Below are 22,911 nucleotides of genomic sequence, written 5' to 3'. Positions count from 1 at the left end.
AATCAAAGATGATTTGATACTCCACTGCATTTAAGCAAAATTTTGTGTTTCTGTTTCTGCAGTGCAAGGAAGGTGGATTTCCAAATGATCTTTGGCTTGGAGTCAGCACAGAGAATGTGTCTGTCTACAAGCGCGGGGACCCTAAACCACTAGAAACTTTCCAGTATGAGCACATTGTTTTCTTTGGAGCTCCACAACCTAACACCTTCAAAATTACAGTGGATGAGAGAGAAATGTTCTTTGAAACGTCCCAGGTATGTGAAAGCACAAGACATGTTATATTTGCTGTTTTACTAGCACTCCAGTAAAGCCCTAATTTCTAAGGACAAGACAAGGTTATAGGCAAGAACTTCTGCTGAAGGGACAGGACAGGCAAAGAAAAAGATGAAGGGACCCTAAACCTAGAGAGTCAAGGTGTCTATCTTGAATACAGAGATATACATAAAAAAGAATGATGGTTAAAAAGTGAAGGAGGTTGAGTGTCTCCCATGGCACTCGGAATTTCAAATTTTGGGTGCTCATGAGTGTGCATCCTGTCAGTTAATTCATTCCCTTCCAGTTTATAAATGTGGAGTTCACAAAATCAGAAAATAAAGATGTTTAGTAGCATTAAAGGTGCTTTTCTTTGAGCTACAAGACAGAACACAAACTTGTCAAGTACTAAAAGGTGCTGCTGTAAGATCACAGCTCTCTCCCACCAGAATCACAGTCCCAACTGGTGTATTAGCTCTATCCTGAACGTACCTCAGAGGAAACTTAGGTCTTTTTATGCACAGTGTGCACAACTAAGAACATGCTAGAGTAATCTAGAGAAGCACATATATGTTTCAAAAATGCTTGCAAATATGACAATGAATTCTGCTGTTTATGAGTAAAAAATACTCCCCTCAGTCAGTCTGCCACTGTATTTCACTTGATGTCTTCCCATTCTTGTGTTGGGAAAGACTGGAACCAGTCATTCTCAATTTGTCTTTCCCAGGCAGCCCAGGATTTTGTAGAGTTCTGCCATATCCTTCTGTCAGCTTTTTTCCATATTGAAACATCCCATTCTTTTTAACATTTATTTGTAAAGACGCCATTGCATACCTGTTACTGACCTTGTTTTCATTTCCTGTATCTTTTCTGTGTATAGAGGTAATGACTCAACTCTTTCATGCTTATCCTTACTGTCATATTCACGTTAACATTACATGCAAAATTTACAGTGCCGTGAGTTCGGACAAGGGGAAACTTTTTCTGCAAAATGTCTGGTATACATCAGTGGAAGTAGGTTTTTGATGTGCTTATCCTGTTATTGTGTTCTTTTTCTAGGTGGGTGAGATAATAAAGATCATGAAAGCATACATCAACATGATAGTGAAGAAACGCTGCAGCGTCAAGTCAGCCACCAGTGTGGACAGTCACGCTAGCGTCTGGACTAGGTGATATGAACGAACTGCCATGAGAGAGAGGCAGTTGTTTAATGATTGGTATTTGCAACTTGCCAGCACAAGTGTAGCAAAGATGTTTTTAAGAACTCTACTTGACTGACTACTGTATTTAAGAGCTGAAGTGGCATCTGCAGTACCATAGGATTTGCACTTCTGCCTAAAGACATTGAACAGTAACAACTGTTGTTGTTGAATATTAACGGCCCAAAACTTGTTTTCCCTTGCTTGTCTGATGAACAATGTACCTTAAAGAAGCAAAGTCAGAAGCATCCTCCTTCTGCCTGTCCCCTCTGCTGCTTTCACAAGTACCTGTCATACTGGCAGAAAAAAATCACAAGAATCTGCACTACAGGAGGCAGAGTTAAGCTTCCTTAAGAATTTCCAACATGCAAACATCTGGGATCAGGGGATCACAGCACAGTCTGCTAGGAGAATATTTGTTTTTTTATTTATTTTGTAGGTAGCTCCGAAATAAGTCACTCTGGAATTTTCTCTTCAGGATATACTAATGATGTCATCTGGTCTTAAAAGAAAATATCTTTTTTGTAATTGAAGCCAAACAGTCCAATAAAGAGGTCAAACCCTACACGAGAGACCATTAAACAAACAAACAAAAACACCTGAGGAGAGTTGTTACCTTCTAACAGAAGTTCACAGGTACATGACTGTAAAAAATGGCACTTTAAGTAAAAATTCTAAATACTCAAACATAGAAGAAAAGTCCAGGGGAATAGTACCACTGAAATATATCATCAGGTACCATTTTGGTAATTCTAAGTAGCACCTGTTACCTAAGAATTAATGATTGCCTTTTCACAGCCCAGAAGGCAAGATTGATGTAGTTGCATTACTAGAAAAGCTGTTCCTGACAAATTCCAAGTTTCAGATGGAGGTCAGACGTTTTTATGGCCAGCAGCCTACCTGCGTTAAGTTCCTTATTTCACTAGATGGGATTTTAGGATGACGGAAACCCCTGAACATTAGCTTTAAATGAACAGTTTCATACTGAGTGAAGAGATGCCTAGATATATTCTTATAGGCAATAATTTAATTCCTTTGTACTACTGTAAGCAGATGCCAAGTCCTTCATTCTCTGCTGAGTTTTAATTGGAACTGCTCCCATCACCAAATCTCAATATCCTCTTCCAGTCTCTCTTAGGTCCCTAGACATCAGCAAATATATATATATATATATATATAAAAATGCTTCTTGGAGGTTTTTATAGCCATTTGCAATTTGAAGAAGCAACTTTTTTTTTTCCTTCTCAGTGAAAGATGACAGTCATCTTCAGTCTCCTGATTTCATTGTTTAAAACAATATTTGGTATTGTTAGACGCATCACAAATTGGTTGCATTGGCAATCAAGAAACCTTGTGGCTAGGCCGTCATTTTCTACAACCCCTGTCATGTCAAGTCCTGAAATGCAAAGGCCCATTCAGTTTCCTAATGAAACTATAGAGCTGTGTGTGTGATGTGGACCTTGTTGCAGGATTGTTTAAAATCAGATGTTTGTATTTCTGAAGAAGTGTCAGCTTAAGGCCTGTTAGCTATAAAATAGAAATTTCATAGACAAGAAAACTAGGAGTCAGTATGCAACAGGTTCAGTTTAAATTAATCTTCAAGTTGTGCCATTTCACTAATACTGTCATGTAACACTACAGTTTTGAGGCTGACAATGCAAGAAAAAACACAGTGCATAATCTGTGCTTTTCTCACACAATACACTGCAGCATGTGCAAACACCCTGTCCACCTGCCACACATCCAGCCTAAGAGGATAGCCACTACTATATATTGTACTTTCAACTGGAGTTTTGCCTTAAATAGCTTTACTGAAGGATCGTACAAACATCCACTTTTTATCACAAAGAATAAAAAGATGGCCAGGTCGCAAGTGAGAGAGAACAGGAATGCAGAGGCAACCTGAAAAGTAACACTTTGTATTGGTCCGTACACTGACTAGATCTCTTTATGTATCAGAATAGCCTTGATTATCCCTGTCCTAACTCTGCACTATTTCTGTTCTGGCTCTTGGGTTGCTGCAGGCAGCTTGAACCCACTTGGGAATGTAACTCCCGTTAGTATTTGTTGTAATTTTGCTCATTTCTATTACAGAATTCCTTCTGCTGTCTTTTTTAATTTGTAACTGGCTTTACAAGATGAAAGTTTAATAAATTATTGGATTGCACAGGCTGTATTCACTCTCAGACATTGTGTGCTCATGTTAAGGTGTTTACTCAGTGATCTAATACTCAGAACTTGTAAGTAAAAAGGAGGTATCAATGTTATGAGTGGGTAATAGCCCTTCTCTCGGGAGGGAAATTTGCCTCTGTGGCAAATAACAGAATGCAATTTGCCACTACAAGGTGTGAGGTTTGTTTCCAGGTTCTGCTGCTCACTCAGGGGCTGGTTTTCACCCAAGGGCACATCACTGAAGCAGTAAATCTGCATAGGAACAGCTGAGCCGTCAGCAATACAGACTATGCTCTAGCAAACCACAGGTTTGGAAGTCCACAGGTATGGAAACAATGCAGTGATGCACAGTCCCCATCAACGTGCCCTTATACATCCGTTGGCCAGGTGCTCTGAGAGCCCTCTGGGACCCTGGAAATCACTCTATGCAAGGGGAGGTTTAGGTTGGAAATTAGGTGACATTTTTCCTCAGGAAGAGTAGTCAGACATTGGAATGGGTTGCCCAGGGAGGTGGTGGAATCACCATCCCTGGGGATGTTCAAGGAAAGGATGGACCTGGTGATTAGCGACATGGTTTGGTGGATGACATTGGTAGTAGGGTGATGGTTGGACCAGATGATCTTGGGGGTCTTTTCCAACCTTCATGATTCTAGGATTCTGTGAATTTTACTACCAACGGTTCACAGATTTTCAGTTTTTTCATGTTTAACACCTTGTATAGTCTTTACAGCTCCTTACTTTAGATGGGAACTGCCTCTGTTTACTTCATCAGTTGCTTTTCTTTCCTCAGCTGTTGCACATACCTGCCTGTAATTGCCCAACCACTTGGTCTCTCCTTTCTGCTTAGTAAGCCCCAAACACAGGCAGCTCCCCCTTGTTTGGGCGGGTGTTGGGGACAGTGCCAGAACCGAACACGCACCTCTTATCCCACAACCCTCCCTGGAACACCCCATACACGCTAAAACCCCTTTAGGCAGCCCCAGGCCCGTCATTTCACTCCTCAGCCAGGCAACCACTGTACACCCCCTGCGCCTGCGCGGCGCCTGCCGCCATTTTGGGCGCTGCCTCAGCGGCCCGCCCAGGGGCCGTCCCTCGGCCGAGGCGGCCCCCGGGGGAGTCCCGCAGCCCCCGGGCGTTCCTCGGGTTCCTCGTCCCGGCTCCCCGCGGTGGGGTTGCGGGGCTGCTCGTCCTGCGCCTCTCAGGCTGGTGGCTGCGGGTGGTGCTTCCCGGTCTCCTTCCCCGGCAGCTGGTTTGCAGGCTTCTGTGCCCGGTGGTGAGTTTATCTGGCGGTGCGCTCGCCAGTGGTGCCCTAGTGGTGTTTGTCGGGTAACTCGGAGCTTTTCTGTCTGCCAGTGCTGGTGCTTACACGTTAACCCTACGCCACAGCTTAAGTAGTACTATACTTTCTCAAGTACTTGTATCTAGGGTGTCTGCAGGTGGCTAGTCACAGCTCTGGAGGCTGCAGGCACAGCCAGGTGTTCAGCGTAAGGCAGAGGCTGTAGGGGGCTGTGCGAGGTGGATGGGCAAAACCTGTGAGGGACAGGGCAACAGGCACAGCACAGAAGAAGTGTGAAGCACAACAGCAGCCGCAGGAGATAAGACACAGCAGAAAGTTCAGGAGCTCAGCCCCTTTCCTCAAAGTAGCTCCTGAGCCAAGTCCTGGGTAAATGTGCCCGTGTATTACCTGTATACATGTAACTTACACTCTCCCTTGCAACACAGTGCCCCAGTGCGCATACCATGCTTGGGAAAATAAAGGCCAATGAAGCAGCAGGCAGTGCAGATGCTAACAGGGATGTCATTCAGCCATGCACAGTCATGCAGGCGTATTTGTGAGTTCATCTGAATCAATGGCTTTGTAAGGTTAATCTGAATAGGCATACAATGCTTGCTGCGTTTTACAGAGTATAAGAAGTGTTGCATTTTTGCTTAAACATTCATTCTATATCGTCTGTTAAAGGGGAACAATGACACAGGGCATATGGAAAGATAAGCTAAGAGAAAGCAGGAGTAGAAAGAGCTCTCTTAGAATTAATGCAAGTGCCCTGAGATACAGCATGCAGGAAAAGATCTTTGTTCTCACAAAAAAAAAAATATGCACGTTAAGGGGCCAATATAATGAAGAAAGCACATTTTGGAATAATTATTTTCTATCACTGAAATGCCACTTTCTTAAAAGTTACCATAGAGAAAATTATTATATTTATGCTGAGCAAAGCTACCAACCAGCCATCGTTCTGATTGCATTTCTTTCTGCACTGCAAATAGAAATCCAGGACTTGCAGTCTGTGTTGCATTACCATGTAATCACAACAAGTATATGTACCTCATCTGGTATTTCCCTAACCCTGCCCCCCCCAAGTTCTGTCAAAAAGCTTAGTTACTGGCAGATATTACAATAGTAGGCATAGGCATTTTCAATGTGAAAATACGATAAAGGGATTAAAACAAGATAGTGGCGTTAATGCTATGCAGCATTTGCAAGTTAATTTCATATCAATAGTGAAATCATGTTTTGTAGTGCTTTCTCAATTGCCAGTTTAAAAACTCTTCGGATCTAAATGGGAGAAGTCCATTGCAGTGACAACTGAATTTGTCTTTTGTGTACCTGATTGCCTGCTTTTCCTAAGCTTAGTTCTTTAATTTTGCTCATAGTTCTCTATCAAAGTCCGTTACATAAGTTGGTCAATAAGAACTTGCATTTTCTTGACAACAGAATGAATTGCGGCTTTTCGGTACTTAATGGGGACTTATAAAAAAGATGGAGAGCAACTCTTTGCTCGGTCAGATATTGACAGGACAAGGGGGAACTAAGAGGGGAGATTATGATTAGAGATCAGGAGGAATTTCTTCACTCAGATGGTGGTGAGGCACTGGAGCAGGTTGCCCAGAGGTTGTGGATGCCTCATCCCTTGAAGTGTTCAAGACTGGGTTGGATGAGGCCCTGAGCAACCTGATTGAGTGGGTGGCGTCCCTGCCCACGACAGGGGGTTGGAATTGGATGATCCTTAAGGTCCCTTCCAACCCAAACCAGTCTGATTCTATGAATCAGACAAACTTTTATGAATATGGGGGTTACACTGTGCTCCATACACGGAGCAACAACGCCTGCATAAAGCGTCCAAACTGTAATTCTGACTTTCAGCAACACATATTGTAAATGTGGTCTTTATTTGCAACCACCAAATATATATATGTGTGTGTATATATATATGTGTGTATATATATGTATATATGTATAATCACTGACAGGCCATGCAATTTATTTCTGCCATTCAGAAATGTTTGGATGTGTAACATATGTCCAGAGCAATGAGCAGATGGTACATTTGGTTTAAAAAATAAGAAGGAAAAAAAAATGATAGAAAGTGCAATAAATGTATCAGAGCCAGTGTTCGTGCATAAGCATTTGTGGTTGATAGCTGCATGAGTTAAGTTACTGACACAGAAACTGTGTTAAAGTGAAAATGATGGTTGGTCCAGTGTCAGGTGCAGTTTAACCTTTCTGTGACAGAGGATTTGGTGAGAGATGCTTCAGAGACTGCAAAAATCAGGAATAGTAACCAAAGCTGCTGCTCCATTTGCTATGGGTCTTTCCATAGGAGTAAGGTCTTCAGTTGTAACAGGACTGTGATGTGCATGTCAGGTCATAGGTGTGCAAAAACCTTTGTGCATTTAGCTGAAGCTGTATCGTTTTTGTGTTGAACTACCGCAGTCCAGCAGACAGTCTGTGCTTTAAGATGTCTTCCCACTTCCACCGCTGTGTGACCTGGGGAATATACTTTGTTTTTGTGTTTCTGTTTCCCTGCTCGTCCTTTGTCTTCAGTTCTTACATTAATTCTTTTGAGGCAATTGACCATGTTCATAGTCGTGCATAACAGGGTGTTTCTCCCAGCAAGGCACTGCCTGTAGCTAGTAACATTGCCCTCTGGCCAGATGTGGGATTTTAGGGGTCTGGAATTCAGAGTTTCAGGTGATACTTAAAATGAACACAGCTCATGCTTAAATTGCAACTGTCACAAGGTTGGAGGTATTTTAACTTTGCCTCCATTTTATGGGGAATTATGCTAGGAGCCCTTATAAACTGCATTAGAGCTAAGCTGTTCTAAGAAAGCTAAGCTGTCTCATTTAGTGACTCTACTGAGCTGTACCTTGATTTAAAAACAAAGGCACAGAGGAATGTTGCCTTTCTGGGCAAACCTTATCCGTGTAAAAACTATCTGTTTTAATTGTGATCACAGCTCCTGTGCTATGTGCTTTTTTTATGCAGTGATTAATAAGCTGTACCTTAGCTCTGATAACTGCTTCCATGGAAATAAAACCAGTGTAAGCAGTTTAGTGTTTTATTTAACTTTATTCTTTCAGTAACAATACTGCTAAATAATTTTCCTATATATTTCAAATAAAGTGGGTTATTCAGCTGCACTAAGGCAGTTGTGCTTGTTCAAATAAGAATCACCAGTGATGAGACAACTTGGGTATGATAAAACAAACACGAGAAGAGGGGCCTTGCAAAATTATTTACATCATCCATAAGAATAAAATATACAAATATTTGGTTTTATTATAAAAAGGATATAGTCATTTGTTGGGTAATTAGGATTTTATCACTAATTTCAATTTCAGACTCGCACCTAAAAATTTTCAAAGTATAAACACCTATAAAACTAGTAAATCTGAAAACATGAATTTGTAAATATTTTTCCCCAATTATTATTGTTGTTAGAAAAGGACAATAAAACACCACTTTTAAAGTTTGTTAACTTAGAAATTGTTTGGCAAAGCATTTATGCTTATAAGCTAAAACAAGATGACAGGCACCAGGGTTTATGTTTCACACTTCTGGAACCAAGGAGGCTTAAGAAGGGAGGTGGGGATTATTTTCATTACATAGTAACTAGCATCAAGAAAGAAGAAAGAAAACGTCCACAATTGTGCCTAAGTACCAAAACAATGAAAGTGCTTATTTCTTCATCAGCAAACTAAAACAATGTTTCCTTTACTATGCCCCTTCACTCTATTTTAACAGGCTCTAAAGTGATATCTACAGAAAGTTCTCTATTTCTCAGTACAGATGATAAACACCTGCTTATCAAAATAGTGCAAAAAGGAACAAAGAAAAGTGCTGTCAACGTAAGTAAACCGCAGGGAAAAAAACGCAGCTGAATGTTATGACCTTGCAATGTTGCTTTAGAGAAATCAGTAGTACGCTTTTTCAGCATGTCAGACCAAATGTATTCCTATTTCCCATATCACACCATCATTAGATGGGGAATGGATTTGGTCTTTTGCATATACTCCTTCATAAAAGTAGCCGTGTCTGTTCTGACTTTCGTACTGCACGGTTAAGAAGTCTAATGACTTCCGAAACAGTCAAATCACTAGAATAACATTTACAATGCTGTCTTCCCTTTTTCCCTTTATAACTTTCTTCGGAGTGCATAGAAAAGGCCACAGTGACACATTCCATACAAAAATCAAGTTTAAGTTTTATGTAAAATACTCAAGTATTTTTAGCATTTACATACGCAACTTAATTTACCATACATTCTTTCTCACTCCTTCCTTATATCTTTATCTTATTTCTTGGACAGACAACAGATATTTCACCTTATATAGTAAAGCATTTAACCCTAGTATAAACAAGAGCATTACTGGAGGTACAATGTCAGGAGCATCTTGTTACAGAACGTGGAACACCATCACTGCAAACTCCTGTCCTCAGGTGTCACAGTGCAACAGATCATAAAATGGAGGTCTTTTCCCTGTTTTATCCACAAGAAAATCACTCGGGTCTAACTCCAGAGTAGTTTGAAGACAAGCTAGAGTGTGATAAATCTTCCTCTAAATACTACTCTAGGTGCAGTTTTCTTAATGTTTGTCTTAATCAATGCTTAGCTCTAGATACTGATTTTCACTGTAAACATTTCTGTTATTTGTGCTTTTAAAACTTTGTGAAAGGACTTGTAAAAAGAAACTGAATAATTTACTTGACAGTTATATCACAGGATAAAACACAACATTGATGCCTTTGCTTTTATAAGGCTAAGGTTTTTAATTATGTCTTGAGTTTTGCTTGTGCTTGCAGTTAGCCCTTAGCGGGTAGTTTTGCTACTCCTGCTACCTTTGGGGGATAAGATTAGTTACTTGCCAGCTTGCCAGTCTCAGACTTTTAAAATATTCTACATTTATTTAATTTACTCGTAGATAGCATGGCTTTAGTGCAGGGTATTCCCTATAATTCTTTGCTCAAAATGTGCATTCTGCATTCTAAGATTCTTATCTCACCATTATAACATGGTTTTTTTCATGACTTCAAGGGGAAAAAGTAGCAGTATGATCTTCCTCCACTACAACAAGAAAATTTAAAGTCTAGTTGGATGGGAAAGAATGCTTAGTTGTCTTATAACTCCTTTCTCCCCTACTATATCAAAATTTGTAATAGCTTTCTAGAAAAGTTGCTACACAAAAATGGCTTGTCTCCTATTTATAGTCTTTGTGCTAGCTGCTACAGGGTAAATCCAGTGCTAGCTATCAAAATGTTACATCATTTGGCCTGAAGTTATTGAGTGAAAATTGTACAAAAGTGACAGAATTCATGTAGCAATTTTACATGCATTCAATACGGTGATGTTGCATAAGTACTATTGGCACAAATTATTTCATTAAAAAACGTTTTCCAGTAAAGAGAAGGAAAATAATACTCTAAATTAAAATATATTACAGAACTCCAGAACCCTTGTACCTTAAACTGAGGCCAAATGTAAATGGGCTTGAAGAAAAATTGCACGCTTGTATAAAAGAATTTAGCCCCCATGAATAGCCTTATTACTTTTTCAAAAAGAAGTAACAAAACATCAAGTAGTTCATTCCTTGTGGCTTCACACAGTGAAGTTCATGCTAAATTGCCTAGAAGGAACAGGTTCTCAATAGCTATCTTTTGTGAACACATCATCAGTTTCATCATCATTCATCCCTCTTTGGTAACGTACTGAAGAGAAGGCACTCCAGTGAAGACGCTTCTTTTTGTAGAGAAACCACACTAATCCGACAGCGAAGACTAGGATAATTAACAGGGCAAATGCTACAGCCACCCCAGTATGATTAGAACCTGTAACAGAGCAAAAAAAATGTTGTTACTTAAAGAGTTTTGGTAAGAATATTGCTTTCATGGGGTTGGTGCTTAGGTAGTTATACACTAATACCGTATGCATTTATGTAGGAGTCATTTAGCTGGAGTAAAGGCAAACTGTTTCAACGTATTAATAGACTTCACCTTATCAACTGGAAGTTAGGTTCTCATGTGAATCAGTATTTGTCTATTTTGATTAATCTGCTTAATGCTCAAGTGATTGCTTCCTTTTCTGGACAGAGCAGAATGTGAGGAATTAACACAAGGCCTGAGTTTTTTGTTTGTTTGATTTTGTGTTTTTTTCTGGAGCTGTGCGACCATTTTCAGAAGCTTCCTCCTTGAAACACAATCCTCCTTGAAAACAATCTGCAGTACCTGTTTACCCAGCTTCTCTTACAAGCAGAAGTCTTTCTGTACCTACCTGTATGGACTCGCCCATGAAAGACACCCTCTGGTAAGAACTAAAAACACAGGAACTACTCTATGCTGTCTCTTAAGTGCGAATTTCAATTCTCTCCCTTACCCTATTATAAGTGGACAGTGGGAGCTGGGAGAAGTAAATTTCTGAAGAATTTGTCCTTTGTTTCTCATCAGTATACTGTCTTAGCTGAATGTAGTTTTATGACAGAACAGTCACAGAAGGCTCTTGTTTAAGGCAGAGCTACTTGATAGGTTCTTGTGAGGTTTGCACTTTTTTTTTTTTTTTTTTAAGAGACTTCCCCCACCACAAAAAGAATATCCTGAATGTAGTCATTACAGTGTTAAGTCTCTGCTAAAAATCAATTTTTCCATACCTAAAGGAGCTTTACAAACCACTCTGCTTTGGCTACGACTGCAGTCAACTTTGGACCATGTGCCAGTTGTGGACAGGATAACACTGCATTTTTCATTCAGTTCTGTGCTTTTGTTTTCCCAGTTGGCGTAATTAACTGATGAGCCATCAAGCCAGTACAGGGACTGATCTGTTGAGAAAAATTTGCTTAGTTAGGTCACCAAAATATCCCTTAACGTTACAATGAATGTAGCTCACAAGCTATTGAACTATTATTTTACACTGCTAAAAGAATCAGAGCTGAGAATATCTATTCTGTATATTTAAAGCAATAATTATGAACACATCACTTTTAACCACACCTCTTCTCCAGACCCGATTTGGACAGAAGCAACAGCACCACGAAGCATCAGTGAGAGCGTTGGAGAAAATGAACGTCACCGATTCCTGACTATCTCAGGTGAGCAACAGGAAGAGACTTAACACATGACAAAGTCCAAAGGGCTGTGCCCTGCTAAGTGAGGGATGCCAACCTCAGACAGGAGTTACTGTAGGCTACCACTACTACAAACTGTATTCTTATTTGAGGATTTATACATTTTTATTTACCATATGAAACACTCATGTTCATACATGGTTGCTGCTTCTTACCCTTAGAGTTCTGAGTCAGTCCAAGCCATACTTTCTTGGTGATGAGATCATTCTCCTTTATGTGTGTGCTCACAAATGCATTTTCTTCAGCATCTCCTATGGTCAGAAGTGTTGCTGAAGGATCTAAGGGGAAGAGGAAAATGGTCAGAATTGTAACTTTAGAAATTTCCATTGTGCTCGTACATTAAGCTTCCTGGGGGAACAATTACGTCAAGAAAAAAAAATAATGGTCTGGGCTTCTGTGATTAATTGAAGTAACCTGCAAAAGAAAGACAAACCCTCCACGCCCTAAAATACAGTGTAGTGCTACACTAGATAGCTTCAGATGACTCGTTATTCAAGCAGGTCATATGAAATAAAATGCAGTTAACTTACTGCAGATATGGACTACCTACATGGAAGATATCAAACGGTATATCACTGATTCAGAATTTCTAGTCTTGTTCAAGTGATAATCCCTTTTGTAAAAGGCTCAGCATCTTGTTGAATCGAGTTATTTTCTAAATCACTCGTACCTCATTTTTTTTTTTTTTTATATACAGTGTTAAATTAAGGAGTAAGAGGAAGGAAAAGGTACACTGGAGTTGAGACCCAGTGTACCCATTCTTTACCATTATATGCAAATATAAGCCAGAAGCTTAATTTAGGGAAAGATTACTTTCTCTTTGAGCCACCAGGGCAGGCTGAGTAGAAAGGTGAATTCAAAACTGGGTCTATTTGCACCTTTTTTTTCCCTCCTACATAGTGGGTTTAACATTATATCATATGATTACAGAAGTTGCGACAGTCACTACCTTCTAAACTAAGGTGATCAAAGATTCTGTACATGCAGTTGCTTAACATTGTCTTTTGTGATACAATCCCCACATAGCTTATCAAACAGGAGAGAGATTCCTTTAATTTGACAGAAAAAGTGTTTTTTAGTAACATCTATAATGTATATTATCTATAATCTTTGGACTATTTGATAGGGATATCTGCAGGCAACTAATGAAAGCATATGTGTAGGAAAGCACTGCTAAAAGCACTAACTTTATTTCTAAAAAAAGTTATTTGTATAAAATAAAAATTTTCTTTCAAACTGTAAACCTTAAGTTTCTGAATCCTCCATGAATGAATATCTGCATTTTCTTTGCAGATATCCATGTGCCAACCAAATTGTCAGCACACTACAGAGTTTTATCAAGGGCCTTAATCAGATGTTCAAAGGTAAAGCTACCTATTAGTTTTCCTAAATAAAAGAAGGATAGCTGAAAAGCTGAAGCATAGCCAGTGTATGGCTTTCATTCTTGTTTTTAATTCTTTTGGTATAATAGACTAATTACAGATTGTAATGTGATAAAGAGTCTACACATACTCAGTTTCTGGCAGACTTTCTTAGCATCTTCCGCATTATATACTGAAAAATTGTAGAACGCCATGTCAAATGCGTAACAATGATCCTTATACTGTATCCACTGTAGTGTTCCACTAATTTGCGGGCATCCTGGGGCTTGGCTCGCCTGCTTTTGCTGTAATTGTCTCTCTGGAAAGATAAAGATATCAATGTTATTTCTGCTGCAGGAGTTTATGCAGTTTCTTTGTTGTAGTAACATGAAAGTATTAACAAGGACTACTGCTCCTACCAACATTCATTATTCAATCAGTATATTAATATTAGTATATTAATAAATAATCATATATTATACATAATTATATAATGTATTATTACATATAATAGTAATATATTTATATATAATGTAATATATATTAATGTATGGTATATAATATGTTACATTATATATAATAATCTGTAATCTATAGTATGATATATGTATAAAATATAATATATATAATATAATATTATAATGCATTGATATACTAATATAATAATATTATTAGTATGTAATTCTTCAAGTCTAATAGAATTGTTTAAAAATGGACATAAGACAAGTCCCAAAGACTTGGGAACCTTTTTTCCCTTGCCTTTTATGGTGTTTTGAAGTTTGGTTTATGTTTGATATAGATTTGATTAAGAAAAAGATCAACACTTAAGTGTTTGTCAGAGGTGACCAGGAGAAGACAAGGATTGTTTTAGGTTTTTACCTCTAGAGAATGAGTCTCCAACATTCTATCATCCCTGCTAGACTCTTAAAAAAAAAAACATATGGTCTTTCAGCCTTTGTTTCTATCTCTAATTAAAACATGTAAAAGTAGAATACAGAAGATAACTACATAAAATGTTGGAAAGTAACACTTACTGTTTGGAGGGCTATAGCAAATGGCACCTTCAGCAACATTTGTACATTTTGTACGGTTCCAAGATCCTTTAGTATCCAACAGAACACAGTTCTCAGTAGCATTCGAGTTTTCTAATTCCCATGGATAGTAGTCAAAGTCAGTTCCATCTGACCATTCAAAATTAGCTTTACTTCCCTAATTAAAGAAAGAAAACTACAATTTTTAAGCTGCAGTACATGGTTGTGGTTTAAATCTTGTCAGTCATTAATAAGTCACATAGCAATAGTTATCACTTGATGAGTGATAAATTAAAATTCAGATACCTCATTCTCTCAATCCAAGCAATTCTTAACATAGGAATCCTACCAGTTTGTGCAAACTGCGAAACCATAGCACCTTTCCAAGTTTAAACCCGCAGTGTGCCTTGTAATATTCTGCAGGGAATGTTTTACTTAATGTAATTCTGCTGTTCCATTTAAGCAGTCTGTCTTCCTTTCTGTGGAGATTACTAGACATGTTGCAAACTGCTGAACCGCTGGCATGGCTGCAGTGCATAAAGCAGGCCAGGCTCAGCAATGGTTTGCAGTGTCAGCTCAAACTGTAGATACAGCGATGGAAACTCTTGACAATGAAGAGACAGTTATGAGAAGCGGAGGACCCGTTCACAATCAAAGGAGGAGCAGAAGTGGGAAAGGTAAGCATAGAAAACACACTTCTGCACTCTCTGCAGAGGACTATCCTGCCAACCAACTACCACTACAAGTTCTGGAGGCAGATTTGGGGAGTACTGTGGGAAATGGGGTTGGGACCATGTGCTTTTGCTCTCAGGACAAGCAGACAGAAAAGGAATATGATCTGTAGCTTGGCCTTCTCGAAGAAGGGATGCATAACTTGCTAGAGAGCCAATTCCTGAATGGCCTTGAAGAACCAGTCCTGACCTGCACTAAACATGCTCCATTCAGCCTTGCTTGATTGTATTATTTTAAAGTTTCAAAGATTCAGAAAAAATAGCAGCAGTGTCTCTACATACACTGAAATTTAATATGCTTTAATATATGTTACATGGAAATGGAGCTTCTAAGGATCTGGAAGAGAAATATGGGAAAATATTTGATGTCATATACAGGATAGTATTTACAAAGTCTTACTGAGGTTACCAACAGTACATACTTACATCGTGAATTGACAACCCAAGCCACAGAGGATAGCCATCCTGCTTGACAATATCTTCCAGAAATAACTGTTCTGATTCACTGTGTACACTTGCTAGATCACTTCTATTTTGTTTGCATTCTCTCAGTGCCTCATACCACGTTAATTTTTTTTGAAGGATCCTGTATGTTCTGTTTCCATGTGGAATAGACTCAGGCAGTCGAGGTTTGTGCTGCTGGGGTCCTATTTCAAAGAAAAACAAGACAAACTGTACACTTCATTAATACTACTAAGAACATATGTAAAGTATTAAAATTAATCTGTAACAATGCAAGACGAGTTATTTTTTTTTTCAGTGCAAGCCACTTAATGTCATGTAAAATATCTTTCTCTATTTTGAACATTACAAGCAGCCAATGACGGAGTACAGCAAACACATTCAGTCTGCTCAGAATATTGCAGTAGTTATGCACAGACTGACCCTATACCAACAGGAGCCCGTAAGAGCAGTGCCACATGGTTAAATGGGAGCAAAACCAAAGCCTTATACAGAAGGTGCTGCAGGACCAGAACTTAAATTATGAGCCTCATCCAACACTCCATAAATTATACATGAATCTTCTCTACAACTTACCCCTTTCAATTTTACAGGCAAGAATACTGTACACATTATAGTGATGAGCATGCCAACTTTGAGAATAATTATAAATATCCCAGAAACCATCAAGATTTACACCAGCAAAAAAATTGTTCTTCTTTATGGTAGGTCTTCCCAGCCTCCAGTTATTGTAAGCCAGATGAGTTTCATCATACCACTTCAGAACTTTGTCTGTGAAAAATATTGCATATTTATCAAACTGTTGTCATTATGCGTACAAATACCATTTAGCTTTTAATGACATTAACAGATAGATATTCACTTTGGAAAAAAATCAGTGATGCTCTAAGTTACTCTAAATTAGTTCTGTATACAATGCTAAATACATTAGTATTACTCATCCAGGCCCTTTTACATCCTGCTTTCCAGGAAATCAAATCTAGATGAAACAGAACATACTGGATCTAATTATCACTCAAACAGAAACCATGTCCATAACTATTTTCTTCTAGAAGATAAATACAAATATAAATCATTATTATATGTTTGTATTTGGTTTGAGTTTGCTATATGCTGAAACATGCAAGAAACATGCACTTAATGCTGCAAACCATCTCCAATCTAGTTATTACAAAAAAAAAAAAAAAAAAGACAACTTACCACTGTCGTCATAAATTACACCCAGCCAGACCCACATAGCCAGTCCGCTGAATGAATGAAGCTGCTCAGTAACAAAGTTATTCTCTTCTTCATCTCGAACACTCAGAACAAATGCTTCTGGATCTGTTGATTTTTTTTTTTAATTACTTTCTTACAGATTCACCTTTCAGTTACAACAAAGTATTTTTCACTGCTATTATTAACTACTAAAGATAGGTTAAAAATACATAAAAGCAAGACAAAAGAACCAAATGAATAGTGGGAAAACAATTCTCAAAGACGTTATCAATAGCGCTTCCCCTGGTTTTGTGGCTAAGACTCATCTCCAGAAATTTTTATGGGTTCTACCATCTGTAAAATTTTATTTTCCCTTTACTATTTCTCCCTTTATTATTTTAGTAAATAAACGGGTGTATAGAACACAAAGCTATCAGCAATCGTTCACAATGTTCTTAATACTTTTTATCTAGTAGGCAGATTAAGAAAAAGACTGAATTGAAATCAATTAATGAAAAATCAGTTTATGTAAGTACGCATGTCTTTGAAATGCTAAAAGAATTACTTAATATAAGAGGGAAGTCGCTCCTAAGCGTACACTTTGATCAGGATGAACAGGAAAAGCCCATATGCTTTTCTGAATTTGGCTATTCTCTGCCTGTTTACTTTGTTCACTTCACTGTTCCACAGAAAAAAAAAAAAAAAAGTACTTGTGACTGTAAAGACAGAACGTTGCCAAGGGGATAACAATTACCCAAACCATTTAAAATTTGCATATTTTAAATAAAAAATGTGTTTTCAATTTTTCAGAGATCTCAGAATTCAGCAGTTCCTAGTTATCTCCCTCTCAAACACATGGCCTTGCACTTTTAATCAGAGTAGCATGAGCACAAACAGCATCAGGCAGTGCAACACTAATACACATATCCAACTGCACAGCCTTCCTAAACCCTCACTTTGCTGTCTTTTTAAGACAGTGACTCAGATCTAAAACTAATCTCCCTCAATCTGGTATGCCCTTAGATACCTGTAATATAAAGAAGTACTTACTCATTTTCTTGCATAAATGATGAGCTTCTTGAGACTTCAGTTCTTGCCATCTATTTTTTGTTATCATAAAAGTGTAGCAGTTGTTTCTAAATGATATCCAGGGTGTATTTTTAATCTTATGTGGACACTTAACTTGTGTAACTTGTTCTTTTTCATTCTTCTCTAAATAAGGAAAAACATTATTAAAACAATTTTACACACCACAGTACATTTTCAGGTACTATTTTAAAACAAGCAAGACAAAAGTGTTGCCCTCTGGATGTGTAATGTGTTACTGTTTTCAATTGTGACAGTGATGTTTGGGTTTTCTGTTGTTGTTTTGTTTTTAAGTAACTAAGCAGTAAGCATTACAAAAGAGTACAAACCCTTACAGCTTGCACAACTGTTAGGTTATATAGGTTTAAGAATAAAATCACTACATAAAAATGCTAAGCATGAACGAGTAACTAAAAGCTCTTACTGCCTTTTGTATGAAGGTAGATCACCATAACAAATAATCTATTCCATAGCTGGCAATACAGCCTAGTTCTATGACTTTGTTTAATACTTGATAAGTGAGAAGAACTCTTCTTGTAGTTGATTAGAGTGGAAGCACCACTTAATTAAAGATGTCATAATCTCAAGTATATACTTTACTGTGACTCAGTATGTACAACAATAGTTTTAACTGTCTTCTCGCTATTAATGTTCTCCTAGAAGAAATCTGTGATAATCTGAGATGTTTTTCTCTTTGAGAAAGGAGTCATGCTACATATGCATCCCCCCCAAAAAAGCTGTCCTGCTATAATAGATGTATATTTAGAACAGTTTATGTGAACTGAAGATGACTTTAATTTGCACCTTTCAATTCAGTGTCTACCTGCTGTCTTTCTCCTCCATATAGTCAGGTATAGTCAGGTATCTCTTACTCTTTTTAGACTTGAATAACTAAAGAGGTCTCAATATTAAGATGTTTATAGTACAGAGGTAGCTCAGTCATCTTCCACATGCAAGTGGGAGAGATTAGTATGCAATGGTATTAAAGTAATGATACAAAGGTAGAATCAGTTAACAATATAAAAGGTATAGTCTACCCCAAAGCACTTACGCTGAGTTTGTTTTTATGTAGCCTGTGGATTAATATCAACAGGTGCATACTACCCTATTTTAAACAAGCTAGTCTGAAGGAATGTAATTTTAAAAAGTTTTAATTTTGAAGTTACAATCTGAAATTTTCAAATATGCTTCACCATGAAAAAAATGCACCTTTTGGAAGTATTTTGCTTGCATACGTACTTTCTGATGAGTAGCATATAACACCTCTGTTTGCAGAGGAACAGTCAGAAGTTTTCCAGAAGCCATCAATATCCAAAAACACACATTCTTCACTTGTTTCTTCATCATCATCAGACCAGCGACTAAAACTAACGTGCTTCCCATCCAACCAGCCGTAATGTTTTCCACCCTAGCATTGTACAAGTAAAATTGATCAGCTTACATAGTAAATAAAAATAAAATATATATAATATGCATATATAAGGTACAGAAAACAAGATAACACATTTGCATTGGCCAAAGTGCGCTAAACAGATGGCATTCAGTGTCTCTCTCTGGTGTGAACTGTTAAATGTTCTGCTACTCTTTCAATTTGATCTGTTCACAATATAACAAGCTTTGTTGTTTTAAGTTTTGCAGTTGCAAGAATATGAAACAGCTGAAATGAATGACAAATTATCAAGTGTTAATGTTTAACTTCTATGCTTATGGAAGAAGGCCAGGCAATGAGATGTCCAAATTACATCATTTGCACATGTAAATCAGTGGCAGGTCTAATTATCTGGTCTTGGAAAACTGATAATATCTGAAAACAAAGTTTCTCCACAGAGAGTTGAAAGTAGTCTATCAAGTATTTAACTAATTTAATAAATAAGATACGTTTCTGCCCTGGAGGATGCAGGAGGAATAAGAAAAGTCCACATGCAACAACCTTGGTACCCTTTAAGAACCTTACATTTTAAAGTTTTCCTCAGGAAATCTCCTTGACTATTTGTAATTTAATGTATTTTGTATCTTTTCTTTTGCATGTAGGATTCCAGCACTGGAATAAAAAGTTTTGTTGATCAATTTCATTAGAATTGCCTTTCATGTGACTTTTTAATTGTGCCCGAACAACCAAGCATTCCAATATTCAAAAGCTAGTGCATATCTGAGCTGTATGCACCAAAATTAATCATTTGATTGTCACATCAAATTATTAGGTTTTAATATTAGGTTAATATTCAAAGGAGGAAGGAAAAAAGGTTGTTCTGGTCTCTTCATCTTCATTAAGACTAAATGCTTATTTCCTTTTAAAAAATATTCTCCATGAAGTATACACTGAAATTTCTATTTTGTTTCCTGCTTTGCCTTGAATACTCAGTAGCCAATTACTGACATAGGAAGATCGTAACACCATAGATGCCAAGTGAGCACCAACCTTTGCAGGTAAGGCTTTTTTCAAACCAGTTTTAACTTTTTTCTTGCAATTATCAAGACTTGTGTTCAGCAAAAAGATAACCCTGCAAGCAAGCCCAGACCTGTTCATTAACAGCTAAGAGTGCTTTCAGTCCACACTGAAGATCGCCAGGAGGTCCTCTGGCTAATAAAGGCAGAACAGTCAAGCAGTACCTCCTGCACTGACTTTTCCAGAGATTTTAAAAACAAACACACACAGCCACAGAAGAAGAAAAAAAATGCATCTCATTGTCTCCCTCAAACTCAAAGCAGAAGTACAAATAACATGAAATAACAACAGAGTTTAACATAAACTATATAAATCTATCTCCAGAAGTATTCAATTATTCATTCCGGATTTCATTTGCCACTTCTAGTTTCTCCTGTTTAGAGCAGAATTTGAGTTGACTTTTTACAGTGGTAGTGTAAACAGTGCTGATAATACTAAAAGACTATATTATTCGTTCATTAACAAAATAGACAAAAGGTAGTATAGTGACCTGTGTTGATGCTACCCCTACAATATGTCCCTTTTTCCTATAATCTTTTAAAACAATTGTCTCCTCTTCATCAGTCTATTCCGCAGAGTCCAACAACTGACTATGTAACTCAGAGAACAGAAGATTTAGAACATTAATCTTGAGACCCTCTGGATGATTATCACTAAATGAAAAGTTACCCCAGAAATTAATGTGTTACTGCATTTTTTTAATCTCAGTTTCTGTTTCATACAACTCTAAAGATTACTTTAAGCTACATTCTGAATGGAAAATAAAACTTACATCTCTGCTGAAGAGCCCAATCCACAGCGGTTGATTATGAAGGGCAGCCTGAACAGCCAGAAAAGCCTGCTGGAACTGATCTGTGATGCTAACCAGCTGCATCTTGCGATTTATGCATGCAGCCATTGCATCATCCCAGGACAAATTCTTCAGAATTACTTCATATTGAACGTTTTGATAGCTGAATGTTTCATTAAGGACTTGCTCTGTCTGATTATCAGCAGCTCCTATGCCTAAATAAGAAATACAGTTATTAGATGGTTAAACAATGGAATATATTCTAAATTCCCAATTTCTCTGTAACAAACAGAAAAAAAAACACTGTTTATATTCCCCTGGAAAAAATATCAAAAATACTTTCTTAGGAAGTAGATTATGCTAATGATTTTAGTTAGGAACAAATATCTTTTACACTTTAGACAGAGAATATATAACAGCAAAAAAAGCAGGAAGGGCTATTTTCAGCCACTCTATTTTTATCTCTCTCTTAACTTGGCTTCACACTTTTTTTGTACCAGCTATTTTTATTTAACTGCTAAATAGTGTTAAAAATTTAATTTATTGAAGAAAAATCATACTCCACAGCTTCAATCAGATACAGCAGTGGGAGAAAATGACTGCTCTCTGCTGCAAGATAGCGACTGCTATACTTGATTCATTTATCTCTGTGGAGCCTGTGAATTTATGCTTATGCAAATCCAATGGGCCATAAAACTTGTCTATACAGATCTCACAGTGTACAGCACAGTCCCAGAGTTTCTTACTGCCATCCACACGCATATTGGGAATTGATTTTGTTTCCATATGCACTTAATTAATTATAGAAAATCCACGTTGAATAGGGAAGGGTGTAATTTACCATTTGTGTTCTTAGCACTGAGCCTCGCCAGTTATCAGCATCATTCTGAAGGCAGACAGCTCAGTGATGCGTTGCAATTGTAGTTAATAAAATATGCAAACATTCCCTTGGGTGGTAAATTAAAGCATGCAAAGCTAGTAACTCCCCCAAATTTATACATAATAAATAAATACATCTTTCCCCAAAAAAGGCAGAAGAAACTTGACATGGAAACATAAGAAGGCTTGCTGAGAGAGGAAAAAACACTACAAATAATAATGTAAAAATGGCTAATTGGTAGTCTGACAGAGCCATTTTTCAAAACACAAGAACAGAGAAAAATAAATATATATCTGGTATTTATGCACTATTTCCAGCTTTCAGTAGACCATAAAAGCAAGAAGGCTGAAATGGACTATTAGAATGAAGTTGCTTATGTCTGCTGCTAAATGCTTTCACTTGATATACAGCTAGCAAAAAGAGAACCATTGGACCAGAAGAGTAACCACATATCAAAGGGTACCAAACTGAAAACAAGTTAGTAAGGGGCAGAACAGTAAAAGTTCATTTCTGAGAGAGAAAAGACGTAATTGCTGATGGTGAATGTCTCAAGAAGTTGTGCAAATAACAAATCATACCAAGACTTCTTAGAAATCTGAGTTGTCTTTTTCTCTAGGATAAAGCTCAAGGCAACTTGGACAGGTCTCAGCTATCCCTGCAACCTTCTGAGATCCCTTTCCACACAAATCACCTTAAGACCCATATCCCCAGTGACCGGGATACATACTCTGACAGTCCCAAACCCTTTCTCATTACATCTTCTACAGTTCTGGCTAGGAGGAAATGCTTACTATTTTAGTTAACTCAGACATAGATACACCGATCTATGCAGATCAACTTTCTATTAATAAAAATCTAATTTTCCGTTTTTTTTTTTTGTTTGTTTGTTTGTTTTTAATGACTA

At 37.6% G+C, this 22,911-nt stretch overlaps 2 protein-coding genes and 2 long non-coding RNA genes across 6 annotated transcripts in view; 3 read left to right on the top strand and 1 right to left on the bottom strand.

Moving 5' to 3' along the window:
• LOC116490622 (unconventional myosin-X-like) overlaps positions 1-3,627 on the top strand; it is an 84,675-nt gene extending 81,048 nt beyond the window's left edge. For both annotated transcript variants that reach the window (XM_032190000.1, XM_032190001.1), the window contains 2 exons: positions 63-254; positions 1,312-3,627. In XM_032190000.1, the coding sequence (XP_032045891.1) occupies positions 63-254; positions 1,312-1,425 (306 nt within the window). In that variant the 3' untranslated portion in view covers positions 1,426-3,627. The remainder of the gene's footprint in view (positions 1-62; positions 255-1,311) is intronic.
• Positions 3,628-7,957: 4,330 nt separating this feature from the next.
• The window catches only part of LY75 (lymphocyte antigen 75), a 47,141-nt gene continuing 32,187 nt past the window's right edge, over positions 7,958-22,911 (bottom strand). Inside the window, exons 25-35 of one of the 2 annotated variants that reach the window (XM_032190615.1) lie at positions 21,110-21,342; positions 19,131-19,299; positions 17,856-18,017; positions 16,809-16,931; positions 16,185-16,379; positions 15,573-15,793; positions 14,419-14,593; positions 13,536-13,703; positions 12,179-12,301; positions 11,550-11,717; positions 7,958-10,734 (exon numbers count right to left, since the gene is read on the bottom strand). In XM_032190615.1, coding sequence (XP_032046506.1) covers positions 10,550-10,734; positions 11,550-11,717; positions 12,179-12,301; positions 13,536-13,703; positions 14,419-14,593; positions 15,573-15,793; positions 16,185-16,379; positions 16,809-16,931; positions 17,856-18,017; positions 19,131-19,299; positions 21,110-21,342 — 1,922 coding nt within the window. In that variant the 3' untranslated portion in view covers positions 7,958-10,549. Of the gene's footprint in view, positions 10,735-11,549; positions 11,718-12,178; positions 12,302-13,535; positions 13,704-14,263; positions 14,308-14,418; positions 14,594-15,572; positions 15,794-16,184; positions 16,380-16,808; positions 16,932-17,855; positions 18,018-19,130; positions 19,300-21,109; positions 21,343-22,911 lie in introns of those variants that run through there. The other variant, XM_032190617.1, reaches the window with a different exon arrangement.
• On the top strand, positions 8,696-13,729 carry LOC116490963. The gene is made up of 4 exons (XR_004253435.1): positions 8,696-8,756; positions 11,065-11,209; positions 11,901-11,987; positions 13,317-13,729. It is a non-coding gene; the product is annotated as an uncharacterized LOC116490963 (long non-coding RNA).
• On the top strand, positions 14,593-21,115 carry LOC116490964. Its single transcript, XR_004253436.1, has 3 exons — positions 14,593-15,092; positions 20,254-20,318; positions 20,902-21,115. It is a non-coding gene; the product is annotated as an uncharacterized LOC116490964 (long non-coding RNA).

The sequence above is a fragment of the Aythya fuligula genome, chromosome 6, assembly GCF_009819795.1.
Source record: "Aythya fuligula isolate bAytFul2 chromosome 6, bAytFul2.pri, whole genome shotgun sequence".
NCBI classification, from domain to species: Eukaryota; Metazoa; Chordata; class Aves; order Anseriformes; family Anatidae; genus Aythya; species Aythya fuligula.
Note: the sequence above shows the minus strand (reverse complement) of the source record. Positions and strands in the feature narration are given on the sequence as shown.